The sequence below is a fragment of the Acinonyx jubatus genome, chromosome D1 (assembly GCF_027475565.1).
Source record: "Acinonyx jubatus isolate Ajub_Pintada_27869175 chromosome D1, VMU_Ajub_asm_v1.0, whole genome shotgun sequence".
Lineage (NCBI taxonomy): Eukaryota > Metazoa > Chordata > Mammalia > Carnivora > Felidae > Acinonyx > Acinonyx jubatus.
In genome coordinates, this window is record NC_069390.1 from 28,113,016 (window position 1) to 28,139,880 (window position 26,865).

At 33.4% G+C, this 26,865-nt stretch overlaps 1 protein-coding gene across 1 annotated transcript in view; it reads left to right on the forward strand.

The window, feature by feature from the left end:
* CCDC73 (coiled-coil domain containing 73) overlaps positions 1-26,865 on the forward strand; it is a 171,233-nt gene that overhangs the window by 83,778 nt on the left and 60,590 nt on the right. Inside the window, exons 5-8 of the mRNA XM_027072670.2 lie at positions 2,012-2,083; positions 3,723-3,758; positions 4,635-4,709; positions 19,533-19,571. Coding sequence (XP_026928471.1) covers positions 2,012-2,083; positions 3,723-3,758; positions 4,635-4,709; positions 19,533-19,571 — 222 coding nt within the window. The remainder of the gene's footprint in view (positions 1-2,011; positions 2,084-3,722; positions 3,759-4,634; positions 4,710-19,532; positions 19,572-26,865) is intronic.

Genomic DNA, 26,865 nt, shown 5'->3' on the forward strand with positions numbered 1-26,865 from the left:
GATGGCAGGATTAATGATATGAGTAAAATGTTTGCAAGGTTTCTTTTAATATTTAGAGAAATTTCTCTTTGCAAGTTTGAGGATAAAATGGGAAGTTGGATACATGATTTTCCCTCAGAGCAGTATCATTGATTTGTCCACTTGATTTTTTTTCCCCCTTCATTTTCTTAGCTAGTTCAGGAGAGTTTTTTCCCCAGTGTCCTTTCCGATTATAATAAATATCTACAAGTGTCTTTACCAAAAGGCTCACTCCTTCAGTGCTTGATGACTGAAGTGGGAACATTAAGCTGTTTTATCTATAAGACTTCCAGTTCATTTTGCTTTTGTTGTAAGGCTTTTTGAACAGCTGGATTTGGAGATCTAGTGATGGGGCTATTTCCCATTCTAGTTTTGGTTGCGCATTAAATCTCCTATTTCCAGATTTAAGGCTGTTCACAAAAAAGTGAGGAGAAAGCTAGAGGTCACATGTACTTCAGAATGTACTCCTCAATGAACTGTCCCTGAGGTCTTCAATAAATTCTTTCCTTGCTTGCGGGAGTGCTTTAGAGTGTAAATTATTTTCACAGAAAACTGGCCAACAGCCTCTGAAAGATTTTGTCCAACATCTACAGCTTGTCTAAACCTGTCTGGTTTCCTGTGCGGTTTGTGATTTCCTAAGCCATTCTTGGGATCTTCTCACTTTGCTTTTTCCATTCAATTTATTTTTTCATTTGAGAATATGAATCATTGGTACACATCTGGGAACTGGCAGTATTATTTTTAAAATTTAGCCTATAAGAATTAAAATATTTTTTTAATTTTAATTTTTTTTTTTTTTTTTTTTAGTAATCTCTATACCCAGTGTGGGGCCCAAACTCACGACCCCAAGGCTGAAGAGCTACTCAGATAGTGAATATCTCTAATAATCCAGAGATACTCCCTACTGTTTTAGCCTACAACTGTTACCCTTGGATTCTCAAGTGAGACATATTATTTTCTCCTGTAGGTCACCACTCCCATTAGCTTTGGAGAAAGGAATCTAGTATGTAAACAGAAGTCACATGTTCTTCTGACTAAGCCGGCCAGGTGCCCCAATAATTAAAATATTTTAAAGTAATTGCTAACTTTAGAAAAAATAAAAAGCTGTGTTAGATAGAAATGTAATTATGGTATATTATATGGCTGAGCACTGAATAAAAATTGCACAGTCATGATAGTATAATTATTGAAAAGTGAAATCACAATTTTTAGTGACTGTTGGAAGAATAGAGGGAGCAGATGTTAGGTAATGGTTGTACAAGAAAGCTAAACTCCCACCTATCTTAATAGGAAATCAGTAGATAAAATTTTTAAGTAGATAAATCAACATATACTTAGAAACACGGAGTCAAATAACAGAAACATGTGAGGTGGTTCCCACTTTTAGATCTAATGGCTTTAAATTATGACAATTATTCAGTAACATAGAAAAAGAAAGTTTGAAGTCATCTTGAATCTAAAGGACAGAACACAACTTCTATCAAAAAAGGAGGGAGAGAAGGAAAAAAAAGAAATGGAATCATATATGTGTATTTTTAAAAAAATGCCCTGTAGTAGTTTTGATTTTATAAAAAATTATTTTGGTGAATTTAAAGAATTATGTCGTCATGTGAACATTTGTGCCTAGATAATAAAATGGGTTTCTTTGGGAACTCTAAAGGATTATAGGCTAATTGTATACTATTAATTTTAATAACTTTTGATGAAAGGTATTTTCTTGAAGAAAGCTTTGGAGTCAGGCATGTTTAGAGTTGTTTAAACAATTTTAAATCAATGCGTTTTATCATGAAAGGCAACTGGAAGCAAAATTATCGTATGCTGATTCCATGACAGGTAAAAAATCATAGACTTGGATTAAAGTTGCATTTCAAGAGCATACAATAATACATACAATAAATATGTTTAATTTTTATTTAAATTGTGAACTCAATTAAAAGTTAAAACTTTCAGTCGCTCAAATTTATGTTTTAACTTTTCATAATTTTTAAAATAGGAAACTCTTCAGAATCAAAAGGAAACATTAGCAAAACAACACAAAGAAGCAATGGCAGCTTTTAAAAAGCAGGTAAAGGATAGACAAACACCAGTTTCAAATATTTCATCTCCTGTGCTCCCATATGAATATTATGCTAAGTTGTTCTGCATACTCACTGAAGACAAAAGAGTACTAATGGAAGCAGGAAATAAAGTCATTTTGAATCACAACCGACAATAAAGAGTAATGTAGTTAGAAAGAGCTAGTTAAGGAAACAAATTAGAAAATTGTTTTCTTTGAAGATATGGTTTCATCTGTCCTAAGTAAATTAGGTTAGTTTTTGTGTGCTCTTCTTTCTCTCCATTCTTCCCTTTCTCTTTGGTTAGAGTATCCTAGGATCTTACCTTTTTTGCTTTCTTCCTGTATCCAGGCCAGAAATAGAATGAGATGCACATAGAGCGATGTGAAAGATGAGCAGATGTGACTATTATGCACCGAAATCTCCATAAATACTATCAGCATCTAAGAAAGAGCAGAGAAAAACATATACATACATATGTACATACATACATATGTATGTATGTACGTATATAAAAGATTTTAAAAAAATGAATAGCAACTCCTTCAGTTGTTTTGAGTTTTATAGCTCTACTACTTCAAATGTGCTCATGGAAAATATTCTCAGGAAGTGTTTTTCCTTATAGCCATTCTAGCATCACCATTTTCCCCCTTTTTCCTTCCCTTTCTTTTGTCTTTATTTAAGTGTGTGTGTGTTTAGAAAGAGAAATGCATAAAAAGAAATACATCCTGTATAAAGTAAGTCACTAGTTGACCAAAGTTATTTGTAATTCACACTGTAGTGTGGTTTTGTTTAAGCAGATGATAAACTTTCTTCCTTTTAGTCTGAGATGGCCTCACCAAAGTTATGGAAGTTTTATTTGAAGACTAAGCCAAATATACCACATAGTATTCTCTAGGAGAAGGCAAGTTTGTGTCTCTCTTACTTATCACAGGGGACTTTGGGCAAGATAAGAATATCCAGATATCTGAATGGTAGTTTAAAAGTGCTCTTGAGCTCTTTTTCTCCTATGTTTTTGTCTGTTTTTTCTCCTCTTCTCCCCTACCTACCACTCTCCATTTCTTGATTCTTGAATGAGCACTGTAAGGGATATGGAAAATGAGACGGAGAAATTCCAAGGAAAATTGTATTTCTTGACAGTCTTGCCTGGTATCCTTGTGTTGCTTGGGATATTTAATTAGTTTTCTTTGTCATGTTGACTTTGGTTCCTCTGTTTTAGAATATCCCTATTTATTTATTAGACTGCTACATGCATCTTTTAAAAAATTTCAGAAACTATGTCAATGCCAATTCAAATGATAGTCATTTCATAAAAGTGTGCCTTCAGAAAATGTTGCATGTCATTATTTATGAGTAGATGGCAAAATATTGAAACATCGAAGAAAAAAACTTCTGGAAGGAAAAACTAAATTTTCAAGGGTGATTGGTGTCTCTAATCAGTTTGATTAAATTGTTCATTTCTTTTGGTGACTGGCTTTTGCCCCCTTTTATATATTTCATTATTTTCTCATGTGTGAAAGTAGCACATTCACGTTGTATTAAGTTCAAACAATATAGATGTGTAAAATATTTTTGTAGTCTCGCTGACCAATGTAAATCACTGTTAACTGTTTACTTACCTGTATTTTAATTTTTAAAATTGTTTATCAGTTGAAAATGAAGATGTGTGCCTTGGAAGAAGAAAAGGTACTTACTAATTTTTTAATAATTTAAACCACAGTTAAATGCATTCATTATTAGTTGTGCACCATAATGAAAAACATTACTAATAGACAAATGGAGAATGTTAATTGTTTGAAATCTTAGAAACAGAAAGACCCAAGGAACTCATGTTACCTGTTAGTTTACAGTTGATAATACTGAAACCTAGCAAGATTAAAGAACTTGCTGAAGCTCCCATTTTAAAGTGGCAAAGTTGAGACTAGAACCCATATCTCTTCAGCCTCCAAATTAATGCTCTTTATACTCTATTGCAGTGTTTCTGTTAACCATATTTTTAGTGCTTTATCAATGTAATTACTTTTTAAAAAAAAATTAAAATGATTTTCATCTGGATGCAGACCAGATGCAACTGGAAAAGAAGATACAACCCTGAGCAATCCTAGAAATTCACCTGGCATTAAATATTTTCCCTACTTAATAGTTAATATATGTTTTTATTATATCAATGAACATACTATTTATAAACACCTTTTAAAAATTCTCCTATATCTTTATAAGACAAATATACTTGTATGTATCTTATTAATTAGGATATATTTATTCTAGCTATATGAATTAAATAATTATATAGTGTCCATAAATTCTCAGGAATGCTCTACTGATAAAATGATTTGTTATGACTTTTCATTTCATGATATTTGTCATCTTGTAAAGGCCTTATGGTAATTTCATGATATTTTGAAGTCATTAGAAATATAAGTTTTGGTGCAGATCCAGGTTTAAAGCCTGCAAGGTGTTAAAGTAGAGGTTTTGGTTCTTGAGCTTTTGTATTTTCCCCATTAATAATATTTCATTTACACTGGAAAATACTGAAATATAGGTTTTTTTTTTTACTTAAAGGGAAAATACCAACTTGCTACAGAAATAAAAGAGAAAGAAATAGAAGGATTGAAAGAAACATTAAAAGCATTACAGGTAAAGTAACTGAGCATTGCTTTAAAAAATAGTTTGGTATTTTAGCATTGTATTAGTAAAATGTCCACTAAACATGTAAATTAGCAAAACAAAGCTGGTAAAAGTTCGTATACAATGGTAATTTTTTCCTGAAAGCCTTGAATTTCAAATTAGGATTTTTCCTCATCTTTTATTTTATAAAGAAATATTAGGGGCACCTGGGTGGCTCATGGGTTGAGTGTCTAACTCTTGATTTCTGCTCAGGTCATGATCCCGGCCGGGGCTGTGGGATTGAGCCCATGTCAGGCTCCATGCAAAGTGTGGAGCCTGCTTAAGATCTCTCTCTCTCTCTCTCTCTCTCTCTCTCTCTCTCTCTCTCTCTCTCTCTTTCTCTCTCTCCCCCTATCCCCAGTTGTGTTTGCTCTCTCTCAAATAAAAATGTAAAAAATGAAAAAGAAACATTAAAATAACTTCATTATTTCTTACTATAATATAATTAAATAGACGTGTGTTATTTTTAACACTCTGTAGATGAAAAAACCAAGTCAGGCCTATATATTAAAACTGATTACCTGTGGTCCTTAAAAGTTAAAATAAAATAGCATTAAGCAAGTCATCATTACTTTCTCAATACTGTGCTTATTTTCTGCCAATACTGAGATGACAAAAACATCACATTTGCCTTTAGGTTGTTCACAGCCTCATACAGAATATTAGATGATATCAACTGATGATAATCAACTCATCAATTATCAACTAATTATGATTCATTAAATATACTTATTGAAGGTGTACAGTGTGCCAAGCAGTGTTCTAAGCCCTTGAGATATAACAATGATAAAAAGGGACAAAAATTCTGCTTTTATGGAGTTTCCATTCTAGGGGGGAAAGATAAGCAATAAAATGAGAGACAAGGAAAAACGAAGATTGTTGGGGGAGAAAATACCTGGTTTTGAAGTATCACCCTATAGGGCACTTGTACCCCAGTGTTTATAGCAGCACTCTCAACAATAGCCAAATTATGGAAAGAGCCTAAATGTCCATCAACTGATGAATGGATAAAGAAATTGTGGTTTATATACACAATGGAGTACTACGTGGCAATGAGAAAGAATGAAATATGGCCCTTTGTAGCAACGTGGATGGAACTGGAGAGTGTGATGCTAAGTGAAATAAGCCATACAGAGAAAGACAGATACTATATGGTTTCACTCTTATGTGGATCCTGAGAAACTTAACAGAAACCCATGGGGGAGGGGAAGGAAAAAAAAAAAAAAAAAAAGAGGTTAGAGTGGAAGAGAGCCAAAGCATAAGAGACTCTTAAAAACTGAGAACAAACTGAGGGTTGATGGGGGGTGGGAGGGAGGGGAGGGTGGGCGATGGGTATTGAGGAGGGCACCTTTTGGGATTAGCACTGGGTGTTGTATGGAAACCAGTTTGACAATAAACTTCATATATTGAAAAAAAAAAGTATCACCTTATAGATAACATTAATTACAAAGAGTAAAATATGTTTTTATGATGGAAGGATCCTGATGGTCACTACCTTAATCAGGTAATTCGCACCATAGTGTGGATTTGTTTAAACGTATGATACACTTTCTTTCTTTAGTTGATTAAGGTAGGACAAAGTTTCCCTTTTCTTCACATTCTCACAAACCTTGTTATCTCTTGTCTTTCTGATCATGCCATTCTAATAGGTGTAAGGTGATACCTCATTGGGATTGACCTTGTATTTCCCTGATGAGTAGTGATGTTGAGTAACTTTTCATATATGTGTTGGCCATTTGTATGTAGTCTTCCTAGAAAAATCTTTCATGTTCTTAGCCTGTCTTTTAAATTGGTTTTGTTTTGTTGCTGGGGAGTGTACAAGCTCCTGATACATTGTGGATGTTAACCCCAGTCAGATACATGGTTTGCAAATGTTTCTCCCATTCTGTAGGTTGAGTTTTCAGTCTGTTGATTATTTCCTTTGATTGCAGAAGCTTTTTAGTTTCATGTAATTCCAGTAGTCTGTTTTTGCTTTTGTTGTTTGTGCTTTTGGTGTCATATTCAAAAAATCACTGCCGGGGTACCTGGGTGGCTCAGTCGGTTGGGTGTCCGACTTTGGCTCAGGTCATGATCTCGCGGTCCGTGAGTTTGAGCCCCGCATCGGGCTCTGGGCTGACAGCTCAGAGCCTGGAGCCTGTTTCAGATTCTGTGTCTCCCTCTCTCTCTGACCCTCCCCTGCTCATGCTCTGCCTCTCTCTGTCTCAAAAATAAATAAATGTTAAAAAAAATTTTTTTTTTTTAAATCACTGCCTAGACTAATGCCAAGAAGTTCTTCTCCTGTGGTTTTTCTTCTGGTAGTTTTATGGTTTCAGGTCTTATGTTTAAGTCTTTAATCCATTTTGAGTTGATTTTTGTATATAGTATGAAATTTTGTATATGATGCAAGATAAGGGTCTGATTTCATTTTTCTGCATGTGGATATCCAGTTTTTTCCAGTACCATTTTTTGAAGAATATCTTTTCCCCATTATGTATTCTTGGTACCCTTGTTGAAGATCAGTTAGCTGTAGTTGCATGGATTTCTATTCTCTCTATTCTGATCCATTAACCAGTATGTGTGTTTTTGTAGCAGTATCATACTGTTTGGATTACTATAACTTTGAAATGGATTTTGAAATCAGGAAGCATGATGCCTCTAGCTTTGTTCATCTTGCTCAGGATTGCTTCAGCTATGATTTTCTGGTTTTAGGGCCTTTCGTGGTTTGTATGAATTTTAGGATTATTCTTTGTCTGTAGAAATCAACGTTGTGATTTTGATGGGGATTCCATTGAATTGGTAGATCATTTTGGGTAATAGGGACATTTTAAATATTAATTCTTCTGTCCATGAACATAGGATGTTTTTCTTCTTATCTGTCTTTTTAAATTTCTTTCATCAATGTTTTATAATATTCAGTGTACAAACATTTTACTTCTTTGGTTAAATTTATTCCTGAAAAAATTTTTAATTACTGTGAATGAGATAGTTTTCTTAATTTCCTTTTTGGATAGTTTGTTGTTTGTGTTAGAAATATGGCTGATTTTTGTATGTTGATTTTGTGTCCTACAACTTTACTGTATTCATTTATTCTAAGAGTGTTTTTGTTGAGTCTTTAGGGTTTTCTACATATCTGATCATGTCATCTTCAAATGAATAATTTCACTTCTTTCTGATTTGGATGCCTTTTATTTCTTTTTCTTGTCTAATTGCTCTAGCTAGGACTTCAGCACTGTTTTGAATAGAAGTAGTAAGAGTGAGCATCCATGCCTTATACTGAATTGATTATGATGTTTACTGTGGACTTTTTGTAGGCTTTTATTGTGTTTAGGTGTTACCTTGTGTACCTATTTTATTGAGAGTTTTTATCATGGATGGGTGTTAAATTTTGTCAAATGCATTTTCTATATCATATTGAGATGAACATGTGGATTTTTTTTAATTTTGTTAATGTGATATATCACATTGAATGATTTGCATATGCTGGACCATCTGGCAGCTCAGGGATAAATCCCACTTTGTCATGGTGTATGAAACTTTAACATGCTGTTATTTGGTTTGCTAGAATTTTATTGAAGATTTTTGCATCTGTGTTCATCAGGTATATTGGCCTATAGTTTTCTTTTCTTGTGTTGTCTTTGACTTTGTTATAAGAGTGATGTGGGCCTCATAAAATGAGTTAGGAAGTATTCCCTCCTTTTCTGTATTTTAGAAGAACTTAAGAAGGGTTGGTGCATTAATTCTTCAAATGTTTGGTAGAATTCATCCATGAAGCTATCTGGTTTGGGGATTTTCTTTCTTGGGAGATTTTTAATTACTGATTCAGTTTCCTTCTTAGTTACCACTATATTTATGCTTTCTGTTTCCTCTTTCTTCAGTTTTGTTAGACTGTGTGTTTCTAAGAATTTATCCATTTCTTCTAGGTTATCCAGTTTTTTGATGTGTGGTTGTTTCTTTTTATTTATGAGTCATCCATTGTGATGTCTCCTTCCATTTCTGATTTTATTGATTTGGATCTTCTCTCTTTTTGTTTAATTTATCCTTCCAAAAGAATAACTCTTAGTTTGGTGATTTTTTTCTGATTGTTTTTCTATTTATTATTTATTTCTGTTCTAATATGTATTATTTTCTTTTGCTGGTTTTGGGGTTCTTGCTTTTTCTAGTTCTTTGAGATGTAAAATTAGATTGTTTATTTGAAATATTTCTTTTTTCAAGGTAGGCATTTATAATATAAAAACACCCATTAGTACTGCTTTTGCTTCATCCCATAAGTTTTGGTATGTTGTGTTATTGTTTTTGTGTATCTTAAGATACTTTTTAAATTCTCTTTTTTTTTGACATGATTGTTCAAGAGTGTTTAGTTTCCACATAGTTGTGAATTTCCTGTTTGCTTACTGTTGTTGATTCTTGTTTCATTCCACTGTGGGTAGAAAAGATATTTGGTATGATTTTGATCTTCTTAAATTTGTTAAGACTTATTTTGTGACCCAACATTATCTATCCTGAGAATGTTTCATGTGTACTTGAGAAGAATGTATATTCTGCTGTAGGGTGAAAAGTTCTGTGTATATCTGTTAGGTCCATTTGACCCATAGTGAGGTTTAAGTCAACTGTTGCATGATAGATTTTCTGTCTGGATGTTCTGTACATTATTGTAAGTGAGGTAGTAAAGTCTCCTACTATTATTGTATTTCTGTCAATTTCTCCCTTCAGGTCTGTTGATATTTGCTTTATGTATTTAGGTGCTCTGATGTTGAGTGCATATATAATCATTACAGCTTCTTGTTGAATTGACTGACCATTTAGCATTATATAATGACCTTTTTTTGTCTCCAGAGACAGTTTTTGACTTAAAGTCTATTTTGTATGATGTAAATATAGCCACCCCTGCTTTATTTTTGGTTTCTGTCTGGTATCTCTTTCATCTCTGTACTGTCAGCTTATTTGTGTCCTTAAATCTAAAGTGAGTCTCTTGTAAGTAGTATAGTAGTCCCCCTTTATCTATGGAGGGTATGTTTCTAGACCCCCAGTGGAGTCCTGAAACCATGGAGAGTACTGAACCCTAAATATACTATATTCTTTTTCTACACATAAATACCTATAATCAAGTAAATTAGGCACAGTAAGAGATTACCAAAAATAACTAATAATATAAAATAATTATAATAATATAAATGTTATGTGAATGTGATTTCTTTCTTTCCCTTTTTTTTCCTCTCTCAAAATGTCTTATTGTACTAAACTCACTTTTCTTGTGATGATGTAAGATGATAAAATGCCTATGGGATGAGATGAAGTGAGGTGAATGATGTGGGAATCAGTGACATAGTGTTGGGCTCCTATTAACCTTCTGATGACACATCAGAAGGGAATCGTCTGCTCCCAACTGCATTTGACTGTGGGTAATTGAAACCATGGGAAGTGAAATCACAGATAAGTGGGGACTGCCATATATCACTTGATCATGTTCATTTTTTGAAACCATTCAATCACTCTATGTCTTTTGGTTGGAAAGTTTAATCCATTGACATTTAAAGTAATTATTGCTAGGTGTAGAATTACTGATGTCATTTTATAAATTGTTTTCTGTCTGTTTTGTAGTTGTTTTGTGTATCTCTTCTTCTCGTCTTCCTTTGTGATGTTTCTGTAGTGATTTTGATTTTTTTCTCTTTATCTTTTGTCTGTATATTGTACGTTTTTATTCTTATGCTTATATGAAGACTTACATAAAATATTTTGTAGTTATAGTTGCTTTAAGTTGGTAACAACTTTAATTGCGTACGAAAACACTACACTTTGACTACCCCTGAACTTTGTGTTCTTATAGGCCAGGGTTTGCTTCTTTTTATATTGTGTATTCATGAACAAATTTTAATTTTTGTAACTTTTATATAAGGGTTTTATAAGTACATATAATTTATGTACTAACATATCAGTCTTCAATTATTCTGTATTTGTCTATGTTTACCTTTACAAATGAGAATTATTCTTCCATATGCTTTTGCATTGCTGCTTGGCATGTTTTTGTTTCAATCTGAAGAACTTCCTTAAGTATTTTTTTTATAAGGCAGGTCAAGTGGTAACTGATTCCTTAGTCTGTTTGGGAAAGACTTTATCTTTCCTTCAGTTTTTAAATGATAGTTTAAATACTAGGTATAGTTTTCTTGCTAGGTATAATATTCTTGGTTGGCAGATTTTTCTTTTGGTACTTAGAATATATCCTCCCACTCTCTCCTGGCCTGTAAGGTTTCTGCTGAGAAGTCTATAGATAATCTTATTGGAGTTCCCTTAAATGTGATAAGTTGCTTTTCTCTTGCTACTGTCAGAATTCTCTCTTTGACCTAGACAACGTGATTATAATGTGTCTTATTGTATTCTTCTTTGGGTTCATTGTATATAGTCCTCTGAGTCTCATGAATCGGGATCCATTTCCCTCCCAAGATTTGGGAAGTTTTCAGCCATTTTTTTTTTTAATGTTCTTATTTATTTTTGAGACAGAGACAGAGCATGAACGGGGGAGGGTCAGAGAGAGGGAGACACAGAATCTGAAGCAGGCTCCAGGCTCTGAGCTGTCAGCACAGAGCCCGATGCGGGACTCGAGCTGACAGATCGTGAGAGCATGACCTGAGCCGAAGTTAGAAGCTCAACCAACAGCCACCCAGGTGCCCCAGCCATTATTTCTTTATATAAGCTTTCTGCCCCTTTCTCTTTTCTCCTTCTGGGACTCCAGTAATGCTTATATTGATTCCTTTGATGCTGTTTTGTAAATTTTGTTGGCTTTCTTCACCCTCTTTCAATTGGTTTTCTTCTCTGATTGAATAATTTCAAATGATGTCTTCAAGTTCAATGGTTCTTTCTTCTATTTGATTCAATGTGCCCTTGAAGCTCTCTGTTGCATTTTTTTTTTCATTTCATTAATTGCATTTTCCATCTCTACAATTTTTTTAGTTCTTTTAAAAAGGATTTCTGTGTCTATTGAACTTCGTTTTATACATATATTTTCCTGATTTTGTGGAATTTTCTATCTATACATTTTAAGTAAATTATTTTTTCCTATTAATGACTTATTACATGATCCTGTGGTAAGACACTTTGTCTTTCTGAGCCTCAATTTTCCTTCAGGTAAAATGAAGAAATTGAAATACATCAGAATTTCTCAAATAAGTTCGCTTCATGAACGAGTAGCATATCTACATTATTTACTCTGGATGTCAGGAATAGAAATTTTGGGAGAAGTATTCATTCATCCACCCAAAAGAGACATGAATAAGAGAGCATAGATAGAAGGTGGTAAAAGTTGGGTTGGGAGTAATGACCTGTCACGTTTTCAGGTCTATAGCTCTGTGATGTCATGTTATTTCACTAAATTTTAAACTTACTGAATTTTATAAATTAGGATAGTAATTATTCCTACAGAACTGAGGGCATATTTAACATATAATATATTATTTGTACTATTGGAAACACAATTTTATTAGGCCATACCTAACCACAGTGACTAAAGGGAATTAAATTATAGTAGTGTGTACATTTATCCATAAGGATTTCTTAGACATTTGGGTACTTTTGTAGTTTGGAGAGTCATAAACTTACAGAGGTGTTGAAAATACAATACAAAGAACTTTTTTTTTTTTAATTATTTAAGAGTATTTTGCCAATCTATACCCTTTTTCCCCCAAAACTGTAGTTTATCTGTCCTACAGTCAAGGACATTCTTCTAAAAAACCCTAACAACATCATCAAAATCAGCAAGTTAACATTAACACATAACTAGAATCTCTCAGGCCCCAGTAAGGTTTTACTAGTTGTCCTAATAATGTGTTTTATAGCAAAAAAATCTAGTTTAGAATCTTGTGTTGCATTTATTTGTCATACCTCTTTAATCTCTCCTATCTAGACTAGTTCCTCAGTCTTTGTGTGATTTTTATGACTTTGATACTCTTGAAGATTAAAGACCAGTTGTTTTGTAGAGTGTCCCTCCGTTTCTGTTTATAATGATGTTTCCTCATGATTAGATCAGTTATATATCTTTGGTGGTAATATACAAAGAAATGTCTTGTTCTTATAATTGAATCCTATCAGTTCATAATTTTAATTTCCCTATTGATGATGTTAACTTTGTTTATTTGTTTAAGGTAGTATCTGACAAATTTCCTCACTGGAAAGGTACTCTTTTCCTCTTTGTAATCAGTATTTTATAGGGAGGTACTTTGAAATTATGTAAATATTCTCTTTCTCACCAAACTTTTAATATATTCATTTATTTATATCAGTATAGACTCATAGTTTTTATTTTATTTAGTGGATTAAAATCTATGACTGTCATTTATTTCGTTGCTCAAATTACCCTTGATTTGGCTACTGGGAGTCTATATAGCTGATTACTGAGTCTTTTGGATATGCCTTCATTCTTTCAGCATTTTCCTGCTTTTAGATAAAAACAAATATGCCAGGATCATTTTATAATTTATCTGACCTCACACTGGAATGAGCCATTTTTCCATTTTCTATGTTGCCATGGTTCCTTTTAGTGGAAAATAATATGTAGAAGCAAAGATCTGGGCACTATTACACTTGTTACTATTGATATGTCACTGCTTTCAGATTTTCTTGGTGGACAGAGATCTACGTATGTATTTACATACACACAGATATCATTTATATTTGTGTTTATTTATAACTTATAATGTTTATTTCTCTAACAACCTAGGCATATAAAAAACCATGAATTCACATTATCTCCAATTTTAATACAAAACCACAAGGTTAATTTTCATTTATTTTCTCCCTGTATGTGTACATTTCTTTCCTCTTACAGTGAGAAATATGACATTCTTTATCCTTAACGTATTTACTTGTTCAATAAACTACCCTGTGTAAACCAGTTTACCATTTTGCCGTGCCTTCCTTCCTAAATGAATGCCTTCTTTTCCCTACTTGGACTCTGACCCCTTGAGCTGGGTTGCCCTTTTTCAGTGTTGCCCTCCTCACCCTCCTCAGCTTCTTTTTAAATTTTATTTTATTTTCATTCCAGCTTAGTTAACATAAAGTGTTATATTAGTTTCAGGGGTATAATATTGTTATTCAACAATTCTGTACATCACTCAGTGCTCTTTACAACAAGTGCACTTCTTAATCCCCATCACCTTTTTTGCCCATCTCTCCCTGCCCCCCCCCACCCCCGCATTTCCTCTCTGATAACCATCAGTTCTCTATAGTTAAGAGTCTGTTTCTTGGTTTCTTTCTCTCTTTTGCCTTTGCTTATTTGTTTTGTTTATTAAGTTCCACATGATTGAAATCATATAGTGTTTGTCTTCCTCTGACTGACTCATTTTGCTTAGCATTATACTCAAGCTCCATCCATGCCATTGCAAACGGCAAGATTTCATTTTTTTTTTTATGGTTGAATTATATCCCACTTACACATATATATAACACTTGGGTTGCTTTCATATCTTGGCTATTATATGTATCCCTTTGAATTAGTGTTTTTGTATTTTTTGGGTAAATACCCAGTAGTGTGATTGCTGGATCACATAGTAGTTCTGTTTTTAACTTTTGAGGAACCTCCATACTATTTTCAACAGTGACCGCACCAGTTTGCATTCCCACCAATAGCGCATGAGTGTTCCTTTTTCATCACATCCTCACCAGCACTTGGTGTTTCTTGTGTTTTTGATTTTAGCCATTCTGACAGGTGTGAGTTGATATCTCATTGTAATTTTGATTTGCATTTTCCTTATGATGAGTGATGGTGAGCATCTTTTCACATGTCTGTTGGCCATCTAAATATCCACCTTGGAGAAATGTCTGTTCATGTCTTCTGCCCATTTTTAAATTGGATTATTTGGTTTTTGGGTGTTTTATAAGTTCTTTTTATGTTTTGGATACTCACCCTTTATCAGATGTGTCATTTGCAAATATCTTCTCCCATTCTGTAGGTTGCCTTTTAGTTTTGTTGATTGTTTCCTTTGCTGTGCAGAATCTTTTTATTTTGATGTAGTTCTAACAGTTTGTTTTTGCTTTTGTTTCACTTGTCTCAGGAGACATATCTAGAAAAATGTTGCTATAGCTGATGTCAGAGACATTACTGCCTGTGGTCTCTTCTAGGATTTTTATGGCTTTAGGTCTCACATTTAAGTCTTTAATCCATTTTGAGTTTATTTTTGTATATTGGTGTAAGAAAGTGGTCCAGTTTTCTCAACACTGTTGAGGAGACTGTCCTTTTTCCATTGGGTATTCTTTCCTGCTTTGTTGAAGATTAATTGACCATGTAATTGTGGGTTTATTTCTGGGTTTTCTGTTATGTTTTTCTGATGTATGTGTCTGTTTTTATGCCAGTACCATACTGCTTTGATTACTACAACTGTGTAATATAACTTGAAGTCCAGAATTGTGATACTCCCAGCTTTGCTCTTCTTTTTCAAAATTGCTTTGGCTATCAGGGTCTTTTGTGGTTCAATATAAATTTTAGAATTGTTCTACTTCTGTGAAAAATGATGATGTTATTTTGATAGGGTGGCATTAAATGTGTAGGTTGCTTTGGGTAGTATAGGCATTTTAACAATATTTGTTTTTCCAATTCATAATCGTGGAATGTCTTTCTGTTTATTTGTGTCATCTTGAATTCATTTATCAGTTCTAGTAGTTTTTTGGCGGAGTGTTTTGGGTTTTCTTTTATTTCTTTTTTTTTTTCTTCAGTAATCTCTGCACCCAACATGGGGCTCGAACTTGTGACCCCGAGATCAAGAGTCGCATGGTCTTTGGACTGAGCCAGCCAGGTGCCCTTAGGGCTTTCTGTATATAGTATCATGCCATCTACATATAGTACCCTACTCAGCTTCTGATTCCTCACAATAGATTTCCCTCAGTTGGGATTGTCTTCCCCATTCAGGCCTGATACCGTGTTCTGGAATGCTGCTACTACGACCTGTTCACCCCTTTCCCATGGATACCTACCTTGCCCTACTCTACCCCCATTGACTTAGGACTGAACCGTTCAGGAAAAGGGAAAAGGTTAAATACTTTTTAACATAGTTTTGAGGGACTTTATTCCCAAGTAACATAAAGCCAGTTAATGGAAAATTAATGGGAAAATAAGGTGTGCTGTAAAGAAAGGTACTTTACAGTCAGTTTTTCGTGATATTTTCTATAAAGTAAGGGATAACTATAATAGCAAAACATTTGTACTCTGTCTCTGAAATTGGCTTCTGTAGTTAATAATTAGTGTCAGTACAGTTCCTGTATTAGAAAGGTGTCTGTATCTGATACTATAATCCAGTTCAGTGTAATTTAAAAAAAATTATTTTTAATGTTTATTTATTCTTGAGAGAGAGAGAGAGACAGAGCACAAGCGGGGGAAGGGCAGAGAGAGGGAGACACAGAATCTGAAGCAGGCTCCAGGCTTTGAGCTGTCAGCACAGACAGAGCCTGATGCGGGGCTCGAACTCGCAAACCATGAGATCATGACCTGGGCTGAGGTTGGATGCTTAACTGGCTGAGCCACCCAGGCGCCCCTAATTCAGTGTAATTTTAACATGAAAAACATCATATATATATATATATGGCCTGCATAAAAAGATTTCATGTCAGCCTAATTATATTGCTTTCAAATTCTACTTATGTTTCATTGGAACACAACTATGTGGTAGCTTTTTAAGGTGGAAAGTGCTCTAGAGATGTTGATAAAATAGAGCTATGAATCATGATTCAGAAAGAATTAATGTTTGAAGAATAGTGACCAGAAAGAATTTTGTAAATTTGCTCTAGATGTATGGCTTTTATCTTTAGCAGATGGTAGCTGTGTTAGGGTTCTTCAGTGAAACAGAGCCAATAGCATATATATATTGGGAGAAATTTATTATGAGGAATTGAGTCACCCAATTATGGAAGCAGAGAAGTGCGATAGTCTAATGATTCCATTGCTTCAAATGCTGATCTCATCCAGAAACACCCTCACAGATACACTCAGAAATAGTCTTTTGTTTCAGTTAAGTTGCCATATAAAATTATCACATTAGCAGATACGAAATTCAGGGTTAGAGTGAAAGTGTTTCTCTCTTATCTTTCCAGATGACTTCTATCCTTTTACTTTTCTTTTGTCGGAATGCCTTAAAAAATACTCTGATCTCATCCCATCTCATGTCTTTCAAATGGGACGTATGTTCAAGACTTTCAAATATGTATCTCCAGCCTAGATTGACATGAAACATGGTATGTTCAAAATCATAAACATGATTTTTTTGTTTTAGAAATATTCCCCTACCAGGGTGCCTGGGTGGCTCAGTCAGTTAAGCATCCAGCTTCGGCTCAGGTCATGATCTCCCTGTCTGTGAGTTCAAGCCCCATATCAGGTTCTGTGCTGACAGCTCAGAGCCTGGAGCCTGCTTTGGATTTTGTGTCTCCTCTCCCTCTGCTCCTCCCCTGCTCGCATTCTCTATCAAAAATAAACATTTAAAAATAAATAAATAAATGATAGAAAATATTCCACTCCTAAAAACTAACTTCTTTGTCTTTTCTTTCCTTAGTAATTATGTCTCCTTTTTTTTTTAATTTTTTTTTTTTTTTTTTTTTACTTTTTATTTTTGAGAGAGACAGAGACAGAATACAAGTGGGTTAGGGGCAGAGAGAGAGGGAGACACAGAATCGAAGTGGGCTACAGGCACCGAGCTGTCAGCACAGAGGCCGACTCAGGGCTCGAACTCACAAGCTGTGAGATCATAACCTGAGCCGAAGTTGGATGCTCAACCGACTGAGCCACCCAGGCGCCCCTTATGACTCCTTTTTTTTCCTGTTGCAGATTTGTCAACATTTCCCTCAGATTATATCCAGTTCTGGCGACTTCTTACTACATCCATTATTAAAACGCTAGTCCTCTTTCATTATCTTCTTTCATCTGGATTATCACAGTGGCTTATTAACTGGTTTTCCTGCTTCCACTTTTGTTCCCTGTTAGTGTTAACATAACACTCAGAGTGATCCTTTAAAAAAGTAAGTCAGGCTATGTTATACTTGAGCTTAGAACTTTTCAATGTCTTCCTGTCTCATTTAATATAAAAACCTAAGTCTATATCCTGCATTACAAGACCTACAATGAATTGGCCCTCTCCCCACTCCTACTTTTCTCTGAACTCCTCTATTGCTGTTCTTCTCTTTGCTTATTCACTTCCAGCCACACTTTCTTGTGGTTTGAACACACCAGATGTTTTCCCCACCTTAGGGCCTTTGCACTTGCCGAAATACTCTTCCTCATTCCTGTCCAATCTGGACTCAAAGATGTCAACCTAGAAAGAATTTTCTTGCGTTATCTCATGTAATCTCTTTCCTTGATTTATTATTTTTCTTTACTGCTTATCAATATTTAATAGACCTTATATTTTAACTTATTTATATTGCTTATTTTCTACAATATCCAGAATTTAAGCTGGATGAGATTTTTTGGGGGGTTCAACATTATACCCCTGTGTGTACATTAATTATTTACTTATAGTATGCATTCAATATTTGTTGAAGAAATAAATCACACATAACCTCTTCCAAAAAAAAAAAGAAATAAAATTATCAGCTTATTCAAGGCAGCATGCTAAAAAATTGATTTCATAGGAAATGTGAAGTAATTTATTTTTGCTTAAAATTTAACAAATATAAACAGAGTTTAAGAAAATGAGTACTCATACACAGCTGGTTGGAATTTAGCTTGGTCAGACATTCTAGAGGACTATGTAAGAATTGTTAAAAGTCTATAAAAAGGAACAAATATTAGGAATTCTGCTTATTGGAATTTTTTGTGCTAAAATATATAACTACAGTTCTTAGTACAAGCATGTTTATCTTATAGTAGTGTCATAAAACTGTAAACTGGGTAAACCTACAAAAATGAGAGTGATTTGGTAAAGTGGAATACTATGTAACCATTAAAAAGTTGTGTTGTAGATTAATTCGTCATAGAAAGGTGTTTGTTATATATTAGGAAAAAATAGGCTACAAAATAGTTCATATATTGTTATTCCACTCCCCACTCACCCTCTTTTAAGGTGTAAATGCATAGCAAAATAACTGAAGTACCAAAGTATTAATGATTGTTATTTCTGGTTTCTGAGATGATTTTTTTTAAAACAGCTTTTTCCCTATGCTTTTCCATTTTATCAGATTTTCAACAAAGATCTGATACTAAAAAGCAAACTCTCCTAGAAATGCTGTTGCTATCCTGCTTGCTTTATTTTTCTTCATAGTTGTCACTCTCTAACTTCTGTACGTTTTACTTATATTTTATTGACTATCTCACCATTACCCCCACTAGACAAATTCTAAAGGGTAGGGACTTTGTCTTGTTCAGTGCTGTATCCCAGAGTGCTAGGAAAGTGGCTTGTATATAGTAAGTGCTCCATAAATATGTGTTGAATAATTAATGAATGTATTAGTTTTGTTTTAAGGAAGAAAGCTATGGTAAATATCATCTTGAAAAAAATGTCCTAAGAAAAAAATACTGCATGGGAAATGAACACCACATTTTATAGCATATGGTTTTATTTATTTTATTTTTTTAAAGTTTACTTATTTATTTTGAGAGAGAGTGATGTATGAGTTGGGGAGGGACAGAGGGAGAGAGAGAATTCCAGGCAGGCTCTGCACTGTCAGTGTAGAGCCTGTCACGGGGCTTGATCTCACCAACTGTGAGATCATGACCTAAGCCAAAATCAAGAGTCAGACACTTAACTGACTGAGCCACCTAGGCACCCAATGGCATACAATTTTAATTTCAGGCAGAATTTATAATAGATAAAGATTTATAATACATTTTCTCTTTGTTTTTTCAAGGTTTCTAAATATTCTTTACAGAAGAAAGTAAGTGAAATGGTAAGGAAATTATAGAATATACACCCACTCTCCAGATTGGCACATCATATGTGTTGTATTTTTGTCAATATAAATGTGGCATTTATAGTAAAAAAAAAGTATTTGCAATTGGATATTAATATCCCATTTAAAGAACTGAATTACAATTTCAAATATAGCTTAAATTAATGTATTTCACAAATTTATTTCCAGATTACATAAATTGTTTATATATCATAAAATAAATTTAACCCAGTCCCAGATTACTGATAGAGGTCTTATTTCAATATCAAACAACAAGGAAATAAGAATAACAAAACCTCTTATTTTATTATTTTTTCTAGATATTTATACAAACGTAATTATTAACGATTGCCTGAAAAAATAATATGAAGTAACATTTGAATACAACACTTGGGCTATGGTACTCATTCTTTACTCTTCAACAAGTGTTTTTCACATATTTCTCTTCTGTATATTAAAAATTCATATTTGTATTTTTACAGCATAGTATTTTATGGAATATTTAGTTGATACTCTCTCTATCCCTCTTTGATTCAGAAGGACTTTTTTCCTGTATTTTTGATTAAGCAAAATTCTCCCATATCCACTGAAATCTTCTGAGGGCTTTTGGGTAGGCTTATGCTATTTCAGTTGTCATCTTTGGAGCAGACTGTAAGGCAAGTAAAGTAATTTTTGAGTAAGGTTTATATATTATATATATGAGAAGTAAGAAATGAGATATCACTCCTTATTAAATACAGAAAAATAAAGTAACTGTTTTGCTTCTTGAAAATGTTTTTGGTGTGTTAGAAAATAAAAAAAAACAGAAAGATTGCTAAGCTTGATTGAATAAAAGATGTGAAAATTCTGTCGCTGTTCAACTGGAAAGAATAAAGATAATATTGTCAGACTATTTTAAACTATGATTTTAATTAAGAAGCTGAAAAACTAGATTCCAGTTTAGCTTTAAGTACCATGACATTTGTACTGAAAGTCATCTTCAACGCTACAGTGGTTTTACACAAAATATAGTGAAATTGAATAATGTGCACTCTGACCTGGGAGATAAGGCTACAAGTTAAAGATCAAAGGCAACATAAAATGTATTTATTTTATTCCACTTGAAAATTTCATCAGATACTTATAGTCTTAGAAAAAATGGAAACAAGTTTTTAGTAATTTCTGAGTATTTTGTTAATATGAATGACAACCTCTTAAGAACCTTTTAAAATGATATTTGAGTTATAGTTATAATGTTATTTTCTAACAGTTCAAAGCATTAAATAATTTTGCATTAAAGTAATTTTATATGTTGATACGTACATTTAATATTTTATGCCCATTCTGGCAGAGTATTAAATGTATTTTAGATAATTGATTAAAGAGTTTAAAATAATCTTTTTTTATAAGCATTCTTACATTATTCTTTTTACATTATTTTTATATGATTCAGATGACCTGTATTCAAAGTAGTGTATTCGGTAATTAACTTAATCTTATTTTATTCAAATCATTTTTCTTTTATGTAACTTAACTCTGTGGTAATTTCTTTTAGGAATTCAATAAGTTGATTTGTGTATGGGTGGTAGAGGTGGTGATATGTCTCTAGATAAATTAACACAATTATGAATTGAAAGATTTGCCTATCTCTACAAGTACCCTAGCCTTCTGTGGAGCAAATGATCACATTGATCATTACGAATAGAAAGAATGCAACAAAAAATAATAAAAGTAAACTGTAGAACATCAAATTAACTGTTATTGTAATTTGATCATTGGTGAAAATCTTTCCGGTTGTGTTCTTATCGTTAGGTGACTATGTTGTATAACAAGTAGCTAATAGGACTTAGTAAATGAAGTAAGAACTTATCTAGCTGACTCTTATTTATGTTTTATTTTTTTGTGTATTGCTTTCCTTTAAAGAAAAGACTTATAAGAAAGATTTCTTTTTCTTTATTAAATTATAGTTTAAATGCTGAAGGTTTCATATGATTTAAAATTACTACATTTTTTTCTTTCATAGTAGAATGTTTTTAGAATGAAGACTTATCTGGAAAAATTATAAATATTATGTATATCTGTACACACAAAGTATTGTAACTTTAAGTTAGTTTTTTTTTCATGTTTATTTATTTTTGAGAGAGAGAGAGAGAGAGAGACAGCATGAGCAGGGGAGGGACAGAGAGAGGAGACACAGAATCCGAAGCAGGCTCCAGGCTCTGAGCTGTCAGCACAGAGCCCGACGCGGGGCTTGAACTCACAAACTGTGAAATCGTGACCTGAGCTGAAGTCAGACGCTCAACTGACTGAGCCACCCAGGCACCCCTAAGTTAGTTTTTTAAAGTAGTATATACCTTCTCTTTGTGACTAAAAAAGGTAAAAATATCTTTTAAAATGTTTAAAACATGAATTTTATAACCCCAAATTGATTTATTTTGGGTTCATATTGAAGAAATTGAAAGGTAAGTTGCAAAATAGTTTTGAAGAATGTATGAAGTTTATTTTTGTGTTTTTATCTTTTTCCCTAAAATTAACTTAAAGTTAATTATTTTAAGGGAAATTGTTTTTATAAAGGTTTTCAAGTTGGTCTTCATAAGGAAATAAGAAAGGGGGAAAATGAACAATTATGCTTTTAATTAGTAAATATAGTTGTAAAAAGTTGTAATTAGTAAAGACAGTTGTATAAATACTATTTTTTAATTATTCCTATTTTAAATGTCTTGAGGCTTCAAAGTAATCTTTTAGACCACACACGCACACATGCTCTTAATTATGCAGGAGCTGTCTTTTTTTCCTCTAATCTTGATGTTCATAGATTAAGTTTGTTAAAATTTAAGTTTGTATTTGGAAAGCAATGAATCCTAACATTTTCTTATGGACACAGTCCTTGCATTTAGTAGTAAAATTGTGTTAAAGAAGAAAATAGCTTGAATCAATTCACAGAGTTAAAAAAAACCCAAAAAACAAAAACAGTATGTTCTTAACTATTTCTTAATCATCTCAATAAAATTATCTTTATTTATTATATCATGTGTAATATTAAAGTTTTTTTTTTAATTTTTTTTTTAACGCTTATTTATTTTTGAGACAGAAAGAGACAGAGCATGAACAGGGGAGGGTCAGAGAGAGAGGGAGACACAGAATCTGAAACAGGCTTCAGGTTCTGAGCTGTCAGCACAGAGCCCGACACAGGGCTTGAACTCACAAACCGCGAGATCATGACCTCAGCCGAAGTTGGATGCTTAACCGACTGAGCCACCCAGGCGCCCCTAAAGTTTTAATAATAAGACTATAAAGTTATGTATATTAGTCTTTAAACAGAGTAATTCTATTCTTGGGTTTCTCATGCAAGTGTCACCAATCTGTTTTTGTTGTTGCTTCCCAAAGAATTTAAGCTATTTGCTGGCATGCAATTAGTGACAAACTTGACAACTGGTTTCTTCATCTGATTATCAAAACTAAATCAGAGCAGCCAGCTAGGTTCATATGTGAACAGTCCCATATGGGCCTGTGTGGGCTAATGAGCTGTAGGTGCTCATATAATTTGAAAGTCTTTATAGTATTTATCATGGCAACTGAATAGGCTAATATATTTGGAAATTATGTAATGCAAACAAATGAAGCTGCATTTTACTTGAATTGACTTTGGCTTCAAGCAAAGGATGTTGGATTAGAGTATATCACAAATTATTTTATGTAGAGAAAACCTATGAAATCACTTTAATCTTTGCTCTAGTTTTAGTTATTAGGATTGTTAATCTTTGCAGGCATTGACAGCCTATTATGACTTTTTAACTGAAAGATTGAGGAAACCTATATTAATATGTATGGACAGTAGTCATAAAGGCTATATAAAAATAGATCTAAACTGAAAAATTGAAAAATTCCTGGTCAACAATGCTATGAAACTAAAAGTCAACCACAAGAAAAAAATCTGGAAAGACCACAAATACATGGAGGTTAAATACCATGATACTAAACAATGAATGGGTCAATAAGAAATTAAAAAGTACATGGAAACAAATGAAAATGAAAATACAATGGTCAGAAACCTTTTGGATGCAGCAAAAGCAGTTCCAAGAGGGAAGTTTATAGCAATACAGGACTACCTCAAGAAACAAAAATCTCAAACAACCTAACCTCATACCTAAAGAAGCTAGAAAAAGAACAAACAAAACCTGAAACCAGCAGAATGAAGGAAATAATAAATTTTAGAACAGAAATAAATGATCTAGAAACTAAAAACAATAAAACAGATCAATGAAATCAGAAACTGGTTCTGTGAAAAGAATCAATAAAATTGATAGACCTCTAGCTAGACCTATCAAGAAAAAAAGAGAAAGGACTCATAAAACCACAAATGAGATGAGAAGTGACAACCAACACCGCAGAAATGCAATTAGATATTATGAAAAACTATGTGCCACCCTAGAAGAAATGGGCAAATTCATAGAAACATATAAACTACCAAAACATTTAAATCAGAAATAGAAAATTTGAACAGATTAATAACCAGAAAATGAATTGAATAAGTAACTAAACTCTAAACAAACAAAAGTCCAGCACTAGATGGCTTCACAGGTGAATTCTACCAAATATTTAGAGAAAAGTTAATACCTATTTTCAAACTATTTCAGAAAATAGAAAAGGAAGGAATACTTTCAGATTCATTCTATGAAGCCAGCCTTATTCTGATACCAAAACCAGATAAAGACACCACAAAAAAAGATGACTACAGGTCAATATCCCTCATGAACACAGATGCAAAAATCAATGAAATATTAGCAAACTGAATTCAACAATACATTAAAAAAAATCATTCACCATGATCAAGTGGGATTTATTCCTGCATTGCAAGGGTGGTTTAATATTTGCAAATCAATCAACATGATAACATCAGTAAGAGAAAGGTTAATGACCATTTCAATAGATGCAGAAAAAGCATTTGACAAAGTATAATATCCATTCATGATAAAAAAAAAAAAACTTCAACAGTTAGGCTTAAAGAGATATCTAAACACATTAAAGATCATATATGAAAAACCCACAGCTAACATCATCCTCAATGGGGAAAAACTGAGAGCTTTCCCCCTAAGGTCAAGAACAAGACAAGGATGTCCACTCTCACTACTTTGCTTCAACACAGTGTGGGATGTCCTAGCCACAGCAGTCAGACAACAAAAAGAAAAGGCATCCAGATTGGTAAGGAAGGAGTAAAACCGTCACTATTTGCATATGACAGGGTACCATATGTAGAAACTTGAAAGACTCCACCAAAAATCTGCTAGAACTGATAAATGAATTCAGTAAAGTCACAAAATAGAAAATCAATGTGTGTTACATTTCTATATACCAATAATGAAGCAGCAGAAAGAAATTAAGAAAACAACCCCATTTACAATTGCACAAATAATAATAAGATCCCTAGGAACAAACCCAACCAAAGAGATGAAAGACTTATACTCTGAAAACTATAAAACACTGATGAATGGAATTGAAGATGACACAAAGAAATGGAAAAACATTTCCGTGGTCATGGATGAGAAGAAGAAATATGTAACGTTTACTTATTTTTGAGGGAGGGAGGGTGGGAGACACAGAATAGAGAGCAGGCTCCAGGCTCTGAGCTGTCAGTGCAGAGTCCAATGCAGGGCTCGAATCCATGAACAATGAAATCATGACCTGAGCCAAAGTCAGATACTTAACCAACTGAGCCACCCAGGTACCCCAGAACAAATTTTATTAAAATGTCTATACTATCCAAAGAAGTCTACAGATTTAATGTAACCCTATCAAAATACCAACAGCATTTTTCACAGAACTAGAACAAATAATTATAAACGTGTATGGAACCACAGAAAACCCTGAATAGCCAAAGCAATTTTGAAAAAGAAAAAGCCGGAGGCATCACAATTCCAGACTTTAAGTTTTATTACAAAGCAGTAGTACTCAAAACAGTATGTTACTGGCATAAAAGCAGGGAAAATGGGAAAAGGACAGTTTCTTCAGCAAATGGTGTTCTGAAATCTGTACAACATGTAAAAGAAAGAATTACTTTCTTACACCATACACAAAAGTAAATTCTAAATGGATTAAAGACTTGAATGTGAGACTTGAAACCATAAGAATCCTAGAGGAGACCACAGGCAGTAATTTCTCTGATACCAGCTGTAGCAACATTTTTTTTAGATCTGTCTCCTGAGGCAAGAGAAATAAAAGCAAAAATAAACTATTGGGACTACATCAAAATAAAAGTACTTCTGCACAACAAAGGAAACAATCAACAAAACTAAAAGGCATCCTACAGAATGGGAGAAGATATTTGCAAATGATACATCTGATAAAGGGTGAGTATCCAAAATTCATAAAGAACTTCTAAATCTCAATACTCAAAAACCAAATAATCCAATTAAAAAATGGGCAGAAGACATGAACAGACATTTCTCCAAAGAGGATATTTAGAAGGCCAACAGACACATGAAAAGATGCTCAGCATCACTCATCATCAGAGAAATGCTAGTTACAATGATATCAACTTACACCTGTCAGAATGGCTAAAATCAAAAACAAAGGAAACAAGTGTTGGTGAGGATGTGGTGAAAAGGGAACACTCATGCACTGTTGGTGGGAATGCAAACTGGTGCAGCCACTGTGGAAAAGAGTACAGAGGTTCCTCAAAAGTTAAAAAGGGAACTACTGTATGACCCAGCAATTGCACTACTGGCTATTTATCCCACAAAGTCAAAGGGAAATATGCACCTGTATATTTATAGCAGCATTATTTATAATAGCCAAATTATGGAAGTAACCCAAATGTCCACCAATAGGTGAATGGATAAAGAAAAAAATGTGGTGTGTGTGTATATATTTAATATATGTGTCTGTGTGTATACACACAGTGGAATATTATTCAGTCGTAAGAAAGAATGAAATCTTACCATTTCCAACAACATGAATGGAGCTAGGGAATATAATGCTAAGCAAAATAAGCCAGAAAAAGACAAATACTATATGATTTTACTCATATGTGGAATTTAAGAAATAAAATGAACATAGGAAAAAGACAAACCAAAAAACTGACTGTTAACTATAGAGAACAAATTGATGGTTACAAGATGGGAGGTGGGTACGGTGGATGGGTGAAATAGTGATATGGATTAAGGCATGCACTTGTTGTGATGAGCATCAGGTGATGTATGGAATTGTTGAGTGACTATTGTACACCTGAAACTAATGTTACACTGTATGTTAACTGGAATTAAAGTAAAAACTTAAAGAAAAATTCCTTGAATTAAAATAATGCTTTTAGACT